This window comes from Hylobates moloch, unplaced genomic scaffold (assembly GCF_009828535.3).
Source record: "Hylobates moloch isolate HMO894 unplaced genomic scaffold, HMol_V3 SCAFFOLD_14, whole genome shotgun sequence".
Taxonomy (NCBI): domain Eukaryota; kingdom Metazoa; phylum Chordata; class Mammalia; order Primates; family Hylobatidae; genus Hylobates; species Hylobates moloch.
The window spans coordinates 47,561,985-47,578,308 of NW_026652289.1; the positions used below are offsets into that span (position 1 = coordinate 47,561,985).

General features: G+C 44.5%; 1 protein-coding gene across 5 annotated transcripts in view; it reads right to left on the reverse strand.

Annotated features, from left to right (window-relative positions):
- Window positions 1-16,324, reverse strand: part of IL16 (interleukin 16) — a 108,712-nt gene that overhangs the window by 31,251 nt on the left and 61,137 nt on the right. For 4 of the 5 annotated variants that reach the window (XM_032175578.2, XM_032175577.2, XM_032175579.2 and 1 more), the window contains exons 3-6: window positions 16,179-16,287; window positions 10,266-10,408; window positions 7,946-8,056; window positions 4,958-5,072 (exon numbers count right to left, since the gene is read on the reverse strand). In XM_032175578.2, coding sequence (XP_032031469.1) covers window positions 4,958-5,072; window positions 7,946-8,056; window positions 10,266-10,408; window positions 16,179-16,287 — 478 coding nt within the window. The remainder of the gene's footprint in view (window positions 1-4,957; window positions 5,073-7,945; window positions 8,057-10,265; window positions 10,409-16,178; window positions 16,288-16,324) is intronic. The other variant, XM_032175582.2, reaches the window with a different exon arrangement.

Genomic DNA, 16,324 nt, shown 5'->3' on the forward strand with positions numbered 1-16,324 from the left:
TCCCATGCATCATTTTCTGATGCAACACGACCTGCATTTTCCACAATGGTCTGTGCAGTTAAATGCTTGTCCATGCTATTTTCTCAAATAAAATGTACTTTCACTTTCTCCTCCTATCCCTTCTTAATCTTTAGGCCCCTGCTACCTTTAGCTCCTTTGTACGTTCATGTCACACTGTACCTACTGCACTTGTCACCCTGGGTGGTGATCAATGGCCTGCACCCTGAGTCACTCCCTGGCCAGGCTGGCAGCTTGTTGGGGACAGGGATTTTGTCCTATTAGATGATATATCCCTAGGACCAATGCTGAATGAGGTCTACAGATTGCTCAGTGGATGTGGTTTGGATACGATTTTCCAGAATGCAATGTAGACCCCATTTTACAATAGAGAAAAGTGAACTCAGAGAAGTCCAAAGTCATATGGTAAAAATAAATAAATAAATAAATAAATAGGACTTGGATCTTTTGACTGCAAGTCCTTTTTTCACAACAGTATACTTGTAGGAGAATCATTCTTCCTGTAACCAAAAATCCATTTCTATGTGAACAGAAAACCACTTTCTCCCTTTCTTTCAATTTGTTCAATACACAAACAGGGAGCATTTTCTCTGAATTCAACATTGCACCAAGCAACTCAGATATAAATACTATGTTTACACTGACTTCTGGACCTGGTCGTTACTGATGAATCTGCTGTCACCTAATCATGGTTCCATTGTATATAATCCATCCTTTCTCTCTGGTTTCTCTTAAGATTCCTTTTTCTAGCTGGGCACTGTGGCTCACACCTCTAATCCCAGCACTTTGTGAGGCTGAGATGGGGGCATACTGGGCAACATGGTGAAACCCTGTCTCTACAAAACGTACAAAAATTAGCTGGATGTGGTGGCATGCACCTGTAGTCCCAGCCACTTCAGAGGCTGAGGTGGGGGATCACCTGAGCCTGGGAGATCAAGGCTGCAGTGAGCTGTGATTGCACCACTGCACTCCAGCCTGGGCTACAGGATGAGATCCCGTCTCAAAAAAAAAAAAAAGTAAAGATTTATTTTTCCTTTGTCTTTGATATTCTGCAGTTTTATTATGATGTGCTAGAGAGAAAGGAAACATTTTATGTTTCCTCAAGCAGAAAAATCATGCCTTAAGTCAGTTCTTGAAAATTATAAGCCACTATCTTTTTGCATATTATCTCTCCCCTTTCACTCTATTCTTTCTAAAATTTCTATTACATGTATTTTGGACCCTTTCAACCTATTCTCCATATTTCTTTAGTGCTCATCTTTTTCTTCTTTGATCTGTGTGGCGTACTGGATAATTTCCAGTTCACTAATTCTCCTTACGGTGGCATCTAATCTTCTGTTTAAGCCATCCATTGAGTTTTTTATTTCAATGACTGCTTTTTTTTTGCTCATTTCCAAAAGTTATTTTTTTCACTTCCACTTATTTTTTTTTACTGTGTTCCGGTCTTGTCTTACAGTTTATATTCCTTTTTATATCTTTTTAAAATGATTTTAAACATAGAAATTCTATAGTCTCTTTTAGATTATTCTGTTAAGTTGTTAAGGGCTAACACTGCTCTTTGTTATTTCTGCTGACTCTCCTCAACAGTGGCATTTCCTGAGGTATTATAGTATGTAATCTTTATAAACTCATTTTCAGGATATTCTGTTTTTCTATGGGGTTCCCATATACCCCAGGTCACTGCCAGTTTTTCCTTTATTTCCATTTGGCACCCCAAGGTTTTCACTGGTTTGGGACTAGTTTTCATATGAATTTCTTACCTTGGCGTTACCTTTGCTTTACAGGAACTATAAATGTAAACTGCATGCCCATATATGACACAATTTTGATACTCACTTTTCAGTGAGAGATGTTTTTTGCCCACTGAGGAGCCATGGGTAAAGTTAAGTTTCCTTGTTGCTCCCCTGGGGCCTGTTGGCTTTATTGAGGGGAAACTCTTTCATTATCAAGGCTGTGTGCAGGTTCTCAGAGCCTCACATGGACCCAAGGCTCTGTCCCCTCTGCCCATGTGGGCATTCAAATCTGAGCTCCAGCCCTTAAGGTCTATAAGCATCCAGCAGTCCTCCCCACCATATCATCAACCCATGAGTTTGCCATTCTTAGATTTAAAGTTGTTTCTTTGTTTCTTAGCAGCTGGGCATTTCCACATCTTTATTTTGATTTTGGATGTGCTATATTATTTCACAAGTCTACGTATTGGAAACAGGGGCTGGAGGCAGGGTGGGGAGAGTATTCAAATCAGTTCCATCTGTTAGGTTGCTGGAGCCAAAGTGAAAAATGAAAGGAACCAGTCCTTGTCATTGTGAGACTCCAAGTCTGGGAAGGAAAATAGATACATTTAAAATATCAGAATATAATTACATGTGTGCCGAAGGAAGGATAGACAACAAAAATTCAGAATGTCCATTCTTAATTACCTAAGGGGCTAGACTTCTCTTTAAGTTATTAGAATGTCCATCTTACTGGGGCCACACAGCCCAGCTCTGGGCTTTTTGGAATGTCCTGTCCTTATTTGGCTATATCTGGTAAAGGCTGGTTGATTAGGTTTTGCCAAATAAATCTTACACAATAGTTTCTTGGAAGGGGAATAAAAGTAAAATATTAGTAGCCTTGATCTGTACACCAAACTTTTGTTGCAACTAATGTATTTGCCCTGAATTCAAGATTCAAATATTTACTTTTAAAAGAAGTTATAAAAGATGATTTGGTCAATGTTTGAGGCTAGAATCAGGGATCGTATACTAGCTGAGAGTCTTGACTCATTGAAATCTTCAATTTTTATGATTGCTGTTAACTGAGGGAGGCAAATGCTCAGAAAAAATAAAAAAGTTGGCTCGGGCAGGCTTACGTTCAGGAAAGAAAACAAAACACAATATTCTCTTTTCTTGCCACTTTAACCCTTCCCCCATCCTTTGTTTAAACACAGAAAAGTACAAAAGATAATAAAACACACGATGGCACACTGTCCCAGTTCTGATCCCACTGTTCTTTCTTCCTCTCTTTGACATTTCCTCTCCACCTCCCTCTTGATTTAGCTGTTCCCCTAGAACTGCATCTGGGCCCTCCCCTCCCCTCCCCTTCCCACCCCTCCCCTCATCTGCTTGGTAACTTCAGCTGTTTTTCTAACGTCCGTGCTCCCCAAATGCCTGCATTCACTTCTAACTCCCTGAACGGAGAGAGAACGGATGTCATTCCTCTGCTGGACATCGCCATCTCGTGGTCATCCTGGGACATTGCTCTCCCTTCTGCCACTCAAACCTACACACCCTGGTTTGCCTTCCTTTTCCTCCTCCTCCTCCAGTGCCTCTTCCTCTATGTAAGGCAATGTCTTTCTCTAGTTTACTAAGACCAGAAACCTTCCAGTTCTCTCTGACCCGCCCCGCCCTTTGTGACCTCTGCTCAGCCTCTGTCACTTCTCTCATCTGCTCCCTTCTCCTCCCAGGGTTACCGCCTCTGGGCAGTCCTTAGAGCTGTAGCCTGGGGTTCACAATGGCCCACTTCACCCTACATTCTGCTTCCTGAAGCCTCTGAAAACCCTGGTCACAGCAGGTCCCTCCCATAGTATAAAAACCTTCAGAGGCTCGGCATTGCCCACACCCTAAAATCCGTATGTGTAATTCTGCATAGTGCTGGGGTTGATAAACTTTTTCTGTAAAGACCCAGATAGTAAAAGTTTTAGTCTTTGTGAGCTGCAACCATTCCATACTATGCCATAACATGAAAGCAGCCCTGGATGACGGGTACGTGGATGAGCGTGCTCGAATCCCCAGAAAGCTTTTTTATGGATACTAAAATTTGGATTTCATTTCATTTTCACATATCATAAAATAATCAAAAACACTTTTAAATGTTCAACCATTTAGAAATGTAAAAACCTTTCTTTGTTCATGAGATATTGAAAACAGGTGGTGGGCCAGATTTGGCCCACAGACTGTAGTTTGCCTACCCTGCCCTAAGCAAGTTAGATGATTAAAGGTGGTTAGGCTCCCAGCATAGCTTACAGAAACCCAGCTGACAGAGAAGAGTGAAAACGCTATGAAGTCACTTCTCTTCCGACCTCTGGTGTATGACCCAGTCCTTGACCTGCAGTGGGTACTCTCTGCCCTGTGACTTCCAGCCCCTGAACTTTGCCTCCTGAGTTGAAACTTGGCAATCTCTTTGGGCCAAACCTGTTGCTCAATAATTCATGCATGACTTTAGGGTGGAGTTGGGGGTGGGGGGAACCCTGACTCTCCAGGACAAGAAGACAGGCAGCTCTGTTTCCCCAGCCCCTCAATCCCAGGATGGCTGAGGCTTCTGTCCTGTGAGGATATGAAAGAGTTGAGAGGGGGTGGGTCGATGGAAGAAAGGTGGGTGGGGACTGGAAGAGAGAGTCCCTGTGGCAGACCATGAGCTCTTCAGGAATCATGCCTGATTGTTTCTCTCTGTATTCCTAGACTCTAGAATTCAGTAGACTCGTAGCGAATGTTTATCAGACTCATCTGTTACAAGGGTTGGAAGCATTGAACCTGGTTTCCCTATGGTTGTGGGTTAGGAAGGACAGGGAGAATGAAGGAGAGGGGGTGTTAGCAGATCTCAGCAACTGAGACAGGATCTTGGATGGAAAGGGAAAGACAGCTGAGAGAATGGGTGAGAGGAGGGAAGGGTCAGAAACAGATCCCTCAGACTTCAGTCCCACCCAGGCTGGCCCCAGAACCAGCTAAGGGGTAATGGTGCCAGGGGCTAAATGTGCAAACATGCACAACCAACCTGCCAGTCATAATGAAGACCCCCTCGGGGGAGCTGTGTCCCCACTCCCTGCAGACCCCAGGATGCATGCTGGCCATATCCTGACAGCTCAAGACACATTTTGCATTCCCAACATCTTCTATGTCCCCAGAAATTCTGGATTCTGCTTCTGATTCCTCCACCATGGTCTGAAAAGGGCTGGGAAGCCTACCTTCCTGTAGCCTTCCATCAGCTGCTGCTGCTCCCCCTGCAAAAATGGTTTTGACGTAAATCCCAATGGGGCCATAAATGCTGTCTTTTCCCCCAACGATGCTGAAGCCCAGACCCTGGGGAAAAAAAGAGAAGGTCTGATTTAGGGGTAGTATTCCATGCTTCTCATTGGGCTGATGCCTTCTGAGGGCCTGCCTCAGCCCTGAACAAAGGGATTGGGAAGGAGAGAAGGTGCCTTTGGTCTCAGAGGTCTCAGAACTTAACAACAACAACGACAAAAATAGCAAGAGCAGCGGCCTGAAGGCCAGCCTGGGGTGGGCACAGCTTCCCCTGCAAATCGGCCAGTGAGTTCACAGAATGGCCTGGCAGACCTGAAAAGCAGCAAAGGAAATGCATGTGAGTTGCTCAATTTTGTTGAGGACTAAGGCACCCCATCCTGCCCTAGAGGGCATAGCTTGAGTCTAATAAGCAGCTTTCTAGACTATAAGCTCTCTGAAGACAGTAAATGCATCTTATTTCTGTGTCTGGCCTCAGGCAGGTGCTCAAGAAGCACATATTACAGAATAAAAGCATAAATGCACCTGGAGGCCAGGCTTTTGGGTCCAACCTACAAGCATGCTAGGCAGTGGCCAGTAGCTTGGCTCCTAGACAGACCCTTTAAAGTGATGGCCACTGCTCTAACAGAACCATTGCTCATGGGCAGTTTACTTTAGGCCAGAGCCGCTCCACTGTTTACGAGCATCACCCCGTGCCTCAGAGACAACACGCTGTCCGCCATCTTCTTGACACTGTAGGGAGTCAGTGGGAGAGCCGTGGGGATGGGCAGCTGTTCTAAGCCTCTGGTGAAGGTGGTGTGTGTTCCAGGATGGGCAGGACAAATGGTGTCCAGGAGTAGCACAGGCTTAGGAAAAGGTGAGTTAGGAGCCCCTTCAGGGCTCCTCCACGGGCCCCTAGCCTTGTCCTGGCTGAGACGGCTGCTCTAGACTCAAAGTCTCACCCACCTTGGGGACCCAGGATGGCATCATGGTTAAGAACAAGGCCCAGGGGTCAGGCAGCCTGGGGTCATTGCCTTGGTTCAGCTGCTCAATAACCAAGTGACCTTGAACAAGTCCTGCAACCTCCCAGGTCCCCCATCTCCATATCTATATACACACATACACACATAGATATTCATTAGAGATAGTGTCTCCTTCTGCTGCCCAGACTGGAGTGCAGTGGCTCTATCACATCTCACTGTGTCCTCAAATTCCCAGACTCAAGCAATCCTCCCACCTCAGCCTCCTGGGCAGCTGGGACTACAGGCATGTGCCACCACACCGGGTTAATTTTTATTTTATTTTATTTTATTTTATTTTATTTTATTTTATTTTATTTTATTTTTGTAGAGACAGGGTCTTACTATGTTACCCAGGCTGGTCTCCAACTCCAGGACTCAAACAGGAGGCCTCCCAAAGTGATGGGATTACAGGCGTGAGCCAGTGTGCCCGGCTCCACGTCTATAAAAGGGAGATAATAGGAGGGTTGTTGCGGGGATTAAAGGAGTTAGGGTTGCAAAGCCCATAGCACAATGCCCGGGTTTTGGTGGCTGGTTTTATTGTGTGATTTGCTTTTGACTCTACCTCAAGCACTTGCTGATCCTTCTGGTTCTAACTCCTCCTCCCCCTGCTTCACTGCTACTTGTCATCCTGTTAGTGACGAGATCTTGGGGTGTAGGTTGTATCGCCAGATAGTGGGAAGCCTGCTTTATTTCTGAACTCATCATCACTGCTCTGTACGTGAGGATTTCTATATCAAATGATTCATCTTCTTCCACCCCCTGGCCTCATAAAGATTACTCATTGAATGCACATTTTGTGCACACCAAGATAACTTAAACCATTTTTGGTCATCTTTGCATGAGTTTTGGTGGCGTTTACCATTTCACCTTCTTTTGGGCACTGCAAACAATTTAAAAGTCAATTCAAAAAAATACTACTACCTAAATGGAAGGGGAAAAAGCATGGTGATTACTAATCAGTAAATGGGGTCGTTCAGAGAAAGTCAGCATGGAAGACAGTTACCCCCTTGTGATCAGAGGAGCATTCATCCCAGCATCTCTCATGTCTGTCTCCCTTTTTATTTCCTGCTAAGCTCCCAGCAGACAGAAGGAACAGCAGATGGAGGGAAAGAGGACTTGAGGTGTATGGTGGGGCCCCTCCCCCCAGGCAGACCATAAGTAGCAATTAGGTCCTCCCCTCACACCACACAAAAAATTATATTACATAAAGAAACCACCCTTTCATTATTTTAGCACCTGGGTTGCTTGGGCTGGCCTGAGAGCTTTGCAGTCAACCTCACCCACAAGGTGGCATGTTCTGGGAGCAGTGCAAACCTGTGTACACCCCCTACCTCACCACCACCACCCATACTTTTGTATCCCCTTTGGATATATCTCAATTGTGAAGCAGAGATCAGTATGATGCCTCATCATCTTGAGAGAGGTAGAATTAGTTCTGACACTTCCAGATGCTCCAATTGACAGCCAAAAGCACTATCAACCATTAAATTTCCCACATGTAGTAGGTAGCATATGTTTTTATAAATTAATATGTGGGTCCCTGCTTTATTATGCCAACATCTGAATGGCAGAGGTAAACTCAGGATCCAGAAATCTATGTAAACAATTTGGATTTATGTTATCAGGTAAAATTAAGTCCTGGAAACTACTGTGCCAGGAATGAATTAGAGAACAAGCTTTGAAAGTGCTAAGGCAGCTGGCAGGGACTGGCATCCTTTACAAGAAAACGATCACTTTGTCTAATTAGAAAAATGTGTGCTGCTTGGACTCAGCCAGTTGTGCGTTTTAAAAGACTAGCCGCTCTTGTGTTTGTCTCTTCTGATGCGCCAGGACACCCCAGGAGTCCTATTCCCATCCTTCCCTGGACACAGAAGCTCCTTGGAGACTGGTGCCGCCCCCCAGGACTTCCTGTTGGCCACAGTCCCTTCTCACCTTAGCCTGGCCCTTCATCAGCACGATGTTGGAGATGACTGAAGCCTGGAGGCCCCCAGATGGCTGCACGAGCTGAGCTGTGCTCAGGGACCGTGTTGGTCTCGAAGTTCCCTGCAACAAGGAACCAGAGTGGGCAGAAGATTAGCCACGTAGGACAGCAGCACACGCCTCACCAGGAAGGGGAAAAGCCCAGCCAAGGAGAGGAACCAAGTCCTCTTTCTCCTAAGGGCAACATGTTGAAAAACGCCAATTGACAAATTGGAAGAAAAAACCATAAACTGGAGTCTTATTTCCTCTTCATAAAACTGAGTGTTATTTGATTTCATAAAAAAGAGATCTGATTTCCCAAATTATTGATGGACAGTTTGAATACTATAAAAACAAAATTAAACTGACACTTTCAGGCATACTTGGTATGGGATTAAAAGACTAACTCCATAAAAATCTCATCACATTGCAGTATATTCAAAGGTCCAACTGCCAATTAGTAACCATTTCCTAGAAATAAAAAAAGGGAAATTTAGTAAATATAATTTAATCATTATTTCCTCTGTATGTTACTGCCCACTATAAAGCTGACTAGGAGAAAATGAACAAGTGAATGTGTCATATGGTTTGGCTGTGTCCTCACCCAAATCTCAAATTGTAGGTCCCATAATTCCCATGTATCATGGGAGGGACCCGGTGGGAAATAATTGAATCACAGGGTGACCTTTGCTGTGCTGTTCTTATGATAGTGAACAAATGTCACAAAATCTGATGGCTTTATAAAGGGGAGTTCCCCTGCACATGCTTTGTTGCCTGCTGCCATGTAAAATGTGACTTTGCTCCTCCTTTGCCTTCTGTGGTGATTGCGAGGCCTCCCCAGCCATGTGGAACTGTGAGTCCATTAAACCTCTTTCCTCTATAAGTTAACATCATAAAACACACTGCCTCCAGGACAAGTCCTCACAACCGAGGTCTCAGGCAGAATTTGGGAAGCCAGCTACCAAGAATGCCCTGAGACTTAGGTTCAATCCAAGACACATTTACTGAGAATTCCCCTTGTGCCAGGCAGGAGGTGGTGGGCAAGGGCGCGCAGCCCAAAGACTTCAAAACTCAGAATGTAATTTTGGGGTAGGCAGACAGGCTTAACTATTTGCGAATGAGAAGCAGAGCTGTGTGCCACAGGAAGCTGCCCTGCAGTGGGGAAATACAGGTTTGTGGTGAGAGCTTAGACTCGGGAACCCCACTGCCTGGGCTCTTCTGACTCTGCCCATTATCAGCTGGTGGGTGACCTTAGCTTAGTGACTTAGCCCTCTCTGCCTCAGTTTCCTCAGCAGTAAAAGCATGGTCCTAATGGGGCCTATCTAATAGTGTCGTTTTGAAGAATAAATCTATGTGAGTGCTTAGAACGGTGCCCGACACATAGGAAGTTCCCAGACGAAAGGGAACCTTAGAAAGGCTTTTGAAGGCTAGGGCAGTTTCTAGAGCTAGAGATCAGAGAAGGAGGGGTAAGATGCTACAGACAGAGGGCGCTGTGTGACCAAAAGTGGCAGCGTGCAGCACAGCGTGCTTTGGCTGGGGCTGAAAGGCAAGCTGGGGGGATGTGTGTGGGGTACACTGTGCTTTATGTCTGCTTAGCTCTCTGCCTGCAAGCTGACACCTGTAGTGGGAAGGTGATGGACTGAGGAGCACAGAGGGCAGTTTAGATTCTGGTCCTATAGGTTTTAAGATGCATAAACTCAGCTCCTCACCTTGCCAAGCCTCAGTGTCCTACTATAAAATGGGGCTAACAACATATTCCTTTCTAAGCTTATTTTAAGAATTGGAGGCAATATTGGTAAAGCAAGTCACTGTATTATAGGAGTGAAAAGCCTTTTCGCACAGGCTTTAGAGTCGTAAAGATCAGACTTGAAGTCCCAGCCTTATTTCTCCTCAACAATGTGAATGTGCATAAATCCCTTAACTTGCCCAAGCTGTAGCTCCCTCTTCTACCTCTTAGGAGTATGTGCAGATGAAATAAAGCGATCCACGCAAAGCCATAGTTCAGGGTCCCCCCACGTGCCGTGTTGTCTACATGTTAGCTCTTAACAGCACACACGTGGCAGCAGTTGCAAGTGCCTGGCACAAGGGGGCGCTCAATGGATGACCATTTCTAATACGGTTCTCAGCCCGGAGATGGTTGTACCTTCTTGCAGCTACTAAGCGAGATCCTCTCGTCTGTAGTTCTGCGGACAAAAAAACTACTGGGAAGTCCTCTTCAGCCACTGTTAATGTTGGGCCCCTCCCTTCTCCCCGGGAGAAACTCTTCTCTGAGTTTCCCTCCTTCCATTCTTACCGCAGCCTTTCCTGCTGGACAGTCCAATTGCTGAGAGAGGGACTTCCTGTTACTGCAGAGAGAATAAGGCTGCCGGTCTGTGGGCGCTGCAGATTTCTTGGTCATTGGAAAATCAATTTCTCTTGTGCTATAGGGATTAACACCTAAACCAGAAGAGGAAAAACAGCAAGAAATCATTTGTGCTCTCAAAATGCAAAGTTCAACTGAGAACAATATCAGCCCCCACCACCTGCCAGCCCCTCATTAGCCAGGGGCCAGTGTGACTGTAAACCACTTAACACCCTGTGCCAGGTGTGTGGTGGGGAGAGGTGGCCGCGGAAGACATGAGCAGCATTTTCATGATCTCCACGCATGCTGTCTGTACTGCAGGGTGCAGACGGGACTCTCACTTCCATTTTACCTCCATTCAATGCAACAAGAGTTGACAGGCATCTCCTGCAAGTCAATCAGTGTGCTGAGCTCTCAGAAACCACAATGCTGCATCAGATCTAGGCCCCGGTGTTTTCAATCCCAGCCAAGGAGAGAAAGGAGGAAAACACAAAGGTTTCCGAGGACAAGCACAAACAGGCGAGACCCAGTAAGAACGGGGGCAGGGGAGATCCCATCTGACTGCCTCTTACACAGGCACTCACACACAGGGATATACACACATGGAGACAACTCTTGATTCTTTGGATATCTGCAAAAATGAAAAGCGACAGACTTCCTTTCAACCAACCAGGAACTCTACCCTACCTCGCTACCCTACCACATCCAGCTGGGAAAACCTTCACAGATGATCTGATTTAACCTGTCATTGTCTACAACAGTGCTTCCCAAATGAAATATAGTGCCAGCCACCTATGTAATTAAAAAATTTTCTAGTAGCCACATTTAAAAAGTGAAAAGAAACAGGAGAGATTAATTTTAATAATATATTTTATTTGGTCTGTTATATCTAACCTATTGTTCTTTCAACATAAAAATAATATGTAAAATTATTAGTGAGATATTTTACATCCTTTTCTTCTTGCACTTAGTCTTTGAATCCAGTGGGTCTTTGATACTTTCTGCATATCTCTGTTTGAATAAGTCACATTTCAAGTGCTCAAGACTACATGTGGCTAATGTGTTGGGCAGTTCTGCTCTAGAGGCCAGGAGAGGGGCAGGGTTTGCCTAGTATCCTGAGGGCCAAGTGAGGCTCAAGTGAATGGACATGCTTTTGTGAAAAATTGCCCTAGAGGAAAAGGTAAGACTGGTGGTAGTTCAAAGGAAACACAGGATGGAGCAGGGTTGGGTTTGCTTTTATTTTCAGGATGGGAAAGACTTAAGCTTATTTATAGGCTGAAGAGAGGAAGCCACTGGCCAGGGTAGCTTGAGAAGAAAAGAGGAGTGGTATCCCTGAGGGTGTGAGATCTCCAAAGAGGGATGAGGAAAGGAACAAAGACAAGGTGAAGAAGGGAGAGGTTTTGGTCCATCGGGGCCGGAGAGTGGCTGGGGAAACCTGCCCCTGCAAGGACAGCTGCTCCCAGCAGCTGCCTCAGCGCGAGTAGGTGGCCCTCTCTGAGTTACAGGGACCAATTGCTCCCAGATGGACCAGGAGGGAGACGAAGCCAGAAGATTCAGAAAACCACATGCCGCAAAGAGAGGACACAGAATCAAGAAAGAGGGGTGAGAGGAGAGGCTAGAGATCCTCTAGTGCTAACTCTGCCTGTGCGTTATATTTACCTGGAGTGTTTAATAGAAAGGTAGATTTCAGCGCTCCACCCAACCTATTGATCCATATCTGCATGGATCGGGTCTTGGGAAAACTGTATGTTTGTCAGCCTGTGCAGGAGATGCAGGCAGCTCGTCATTTGTCCTTTGGGAACCCTGCTGGAGTTACTCCTTCCTCTATCAGTGAGGAAATGGAAGCCCAGAGGGTTCCGGATCAGTGAAGAAACAGTCTGAGGCATGACCTCGGCCTCCAGAATCCCAGTCTCCCTGCATTCTCTCCATCCACAGCAGTGCAGAGGTGACCTGTGACTTGAAGGTGGCCAGTGGTGCATGGTTTGGGTTCAGAGGGAATGAGGATGAACAAACAGGCTGCCAACTTGGAATCGTTCACAGAGCAGGTCAACCTGACCTCAGAGCCACAGGAGAACCCAGTGCAACTGCTCAGGCCACACCCAGCTCCACTTGTGTGGGGACTCCAGGTCCCACTAGGCATTCAGATCTGCGGGGACGCAGGCCAGAGTCAGGACAGAGTGGGTTCTCCAAAACTCTCCCTGGTCTGGGGTCAATTTCCGTGCCTACTTCGGCCCACCGTTTCTGAACATTGCTTGTTGATGCACTCCAACCAACTAGGAAATGTACCAAAATTATCATCTCCACTGGGGGAAGTTTAAACCAGTTAAGTGTAGAGTATTAAGTGAGTTAACTGAAAACTGGTTATTACAATCCAATGCAAAAAAAAAAACAAAATAGTTTTTGAAAGGGGAGCTATATATTGTCATGATTACATACAAAAAAGCTATATTAGAGCTATATATTGTCATGAGTTTATAATTTAAAGTTATGTTGAATTACAAAATGGAAAAATCCATGGAAAAGGGATGAATAACACCAAGCTAACTTCCTCATCTTTCATGAGGGGGACAATTTGGAAAATGTTATGTCAGGTATTAATTAATTGATTAAACTTAATTGGGTAATTAATTAAAACTTAAAGGAAATCAGAAGTAGAGACAACAATTAAATAAACCTTTCACAATCATTATAGCAAGAGGCCAAGAACAAACAAATGGCAAGGAACCATCAAAATAAAAAGCATACAAAGAGCTAAGTAAAAATAAAGATGATCTATAACACTGATTTCAACTATTTGAGTTTCTTTTCTTTTTTTAAAACGGAGTTTCACCCTTGTTGCCCAGGCTGGAGTGCAGTGGCACAATCTCAGCTCACCACAACCTCTGCCTCCCAGGTTTAAGTGATTCTCCTGCCTCAGCCTCCTGAGTAGCTGGGATTACAGGCGTGCGCCACCACACCCAGCTAATTTTGTATTTTTAGTAGAGACAGGGTTTCTCCATGTTGGTCAGGCTGGTCTCGAACTCCTGACCTCAGGTGATCCGCCCACCTCGGCCTCCCAAAGTGCTGGGATTACAGGCGTGAGCCGCCGCGCCCGGCCTTGAGCTTCTCTTCTTAAAAAAATTGCCAAATTTGCTTTCAGGGACCAAACTGCATATCATTTGCATGAGATTAACAAAACAAACAAGGCAAAATAAAAGGAACTGATTGTAAATAAGTGATGCCAGAATCATTCTCTATTCATTTAGAAAAAAAAATCTACCTAGATTCTTACATCATATCAAACACCAAAAATAAACTACAGATAATACAGTAAATTTGAGGGAACAAAGATAAATCATTTACAAATTAGAAGAATATATAGTCACAGACTTAATAGTTATCTGAATGTGGAAGTAACTTTCACATTAAAAAAGAAAAGATCAGTAAACTTGATTACATAAAGACTAAAACGCCTTAATGTTAAAAAATTAAAATAAAGACAATGAACTGGAGAAAGTATTTTCAACAAGTATGATGTCAAATATCAATTTCATCGAGGCTTTTTATAAATTAATGATAAAAAGATATTCCAATAAATTATAGGCAAACTTACCAAAAACAAAATAAATAAATGAAGGAATGTTTAACTTCACCTGTATGAAGAGGTACTCTTTTCGGGGGGTGGGCAGGACAGGCTCTCACTCTGTTGCCCAGACCAGAGTGCAGTGGCACAAGCATGACTCACTGCAGCCTCAACCTCCTGGGCTCAAGGGATCCTCCTACCTCAGCCTCCCCAGTAGCTGGGACCTCAGGTGTGAGCCATCATGCCTGGTGGGTTTTTTTAAAAAAATTTTTTGTAGAGACATGGTCTCACTATATTGTCCAGGCTGATCTCAAACTCCTGGGTTCAAGCGATCCTCCCGCCTTGGCCTCCCGAAGGGCTAGAATTACAGGCATAAGCTGTGGCAGCCAGCCTAGGTACTTTTCTTTCATCTATTTTTATCAGTGTGTCCATCAGGGTTTGGGAAGAAACAAAAGGCACACTCAGTTGGGATTCTGAGAATTGGATAAAGGAGTCATGCACAGAGGGGTGGGCAGGGTTAGAAAAATAATGAGGCCTACTGAGGTATCAGATGCTGTTACCACCCCAGGCTTGAAGAAGTAAGGTGGGGAAATGGTGTTACCAGAGCCCAGTGGGCACTGGAACCGACAGGCCACCCTGACATGATTTATTGTCACAGAGGGGCACAGCCACCGCCAGCACTGCAGCACCAAGGTAGGGGGAGCAGGGGAAGAAACACCCTGGTGGCTCTCTTCCCCCTGCCAGTCCTCCACTGATGCCTGTCATTGACTGAAGTCAATCAGAAGCCAGAGAGCCAAGGAGCCCTGGGGATGCCAGGGAGCCAGGGAGCTCTGAGGGTGTCAGCTCCCAGGGGAGCAAGTAGGCCTGGCTTCAGGGGCACGTGGCCTGCACAGTCACCTGGGGCCCTGTGATTGAAGAATCCCAACTTGGTTCAAAGATTTTCTTCTACCTTTTTGAAATTATTAATATGTTTTTTGAACAGCAATCCTGCATTTTCATTTTACAGTGAGTCCTACCAATTGTATAGCTGGTCTTGGGTGCCAAACAAAACAGTAAAAAAGCAAAGAATGGGTGAGGGAGAAAGGGAAAGGAGAAAAACCTGTAAATCTGTAAATTGCTGTAAAGCAAATATTTATCAAAAACCATAATCCCGTGTGAGCTATGACTGAAGAAATAGGTATTCATATACATTATTGAAAGAATATTACCTACTGAAATTTGGCAACACAGATAAAAAGCCTTAAACTACATCTACCATTTGACCCCAAATTCCATTTCTAGAAAATTATGCTAGAATAAGTAAAAATTTATGATAAAAAAGCAAGTAACTTTTTAAAAATATTTTTATTTCCAGTAATAGGAAATCACTAAGGATGGTGCATCATACAGCAGAATCATATGAGACTTAGAGGGGACTTGCCCAAGATCGCATAGGTCACTTGTTCTGGAAGCAGGACCCAGATCCAAATGCCTTAGCTCCCAAATGTGAGCTCTTAACCAGGCCACTGCCTTCTGTATTTTCTTTGAAAGATCATCACAAACTCGGACAAAATCTCATGTACATATTCAGCAACTTGATTAGGCTAGTGAAAACCTGAGAATGACTTAAATACCTAACAACAGGGATTTGGTTAAGTAGATTTTATAAATATCTAATAACAGGGAGTTGGTTAACTAGATTTCATAAATTCATATAATAAAATACCATGGATCCACTAAAAAATGGTGTTTTCAAAAGAGTTTCTGATGACATGAAATAGTTATATATAAATAAATGCGAGCGTGAAGTTTTTTATAGTATATATAGGCATAGAAGGGAAATAACTGAATATGTTAACGTAGATGATCTCTAATATTATGATTTGGTGTGATTTTAATTTCTTCAAGTTTTTCTGTATTCTTGCATTCTTCACATTCTCTTGACTTTGTATTAGCCATCTTCTATTTTCAGCAAATAAGAATTATGAGATCTTCCAACCTCAACCTCCATCGTGTTGCAGCTGAGAGACAGAAGCCTTCCCAAGACCAAGGAGCATGTCAGGAGACAGAGCAGGAGTAAAGCCCGGTCTCTTCTTCCCCACACCCAGGTCTTTCCAGCATGGCACTTGGAGCCATGAGGAGAGCTGGCTAGACCACACAGAGCTCTGGCTAGCCAGAATATGCACACACTATGAAGAAGCTGAGCAGACTCCAATGCTAGTTTACTCCAACTGGACCAGAAGAGATCCACCCTCCTCCCAATATTCCTGCTATCCAGGAACAGCTGAGCCCTGTTCCTGAAGACGTGTTGGGGAAACACTTACTGGTTGAGTTGCTGCGTGCCCTTTGGTGGCAGGCTTTAGGAAACAGGAAGTTACTACTTTGTGCTTCTAGTTTTCTGGGCTTTTCTCGAGAGGAAGCTGTGGAAGATTCCTGCAAAACAATTGCCGTCTTTTTATTCAGCAAGTTA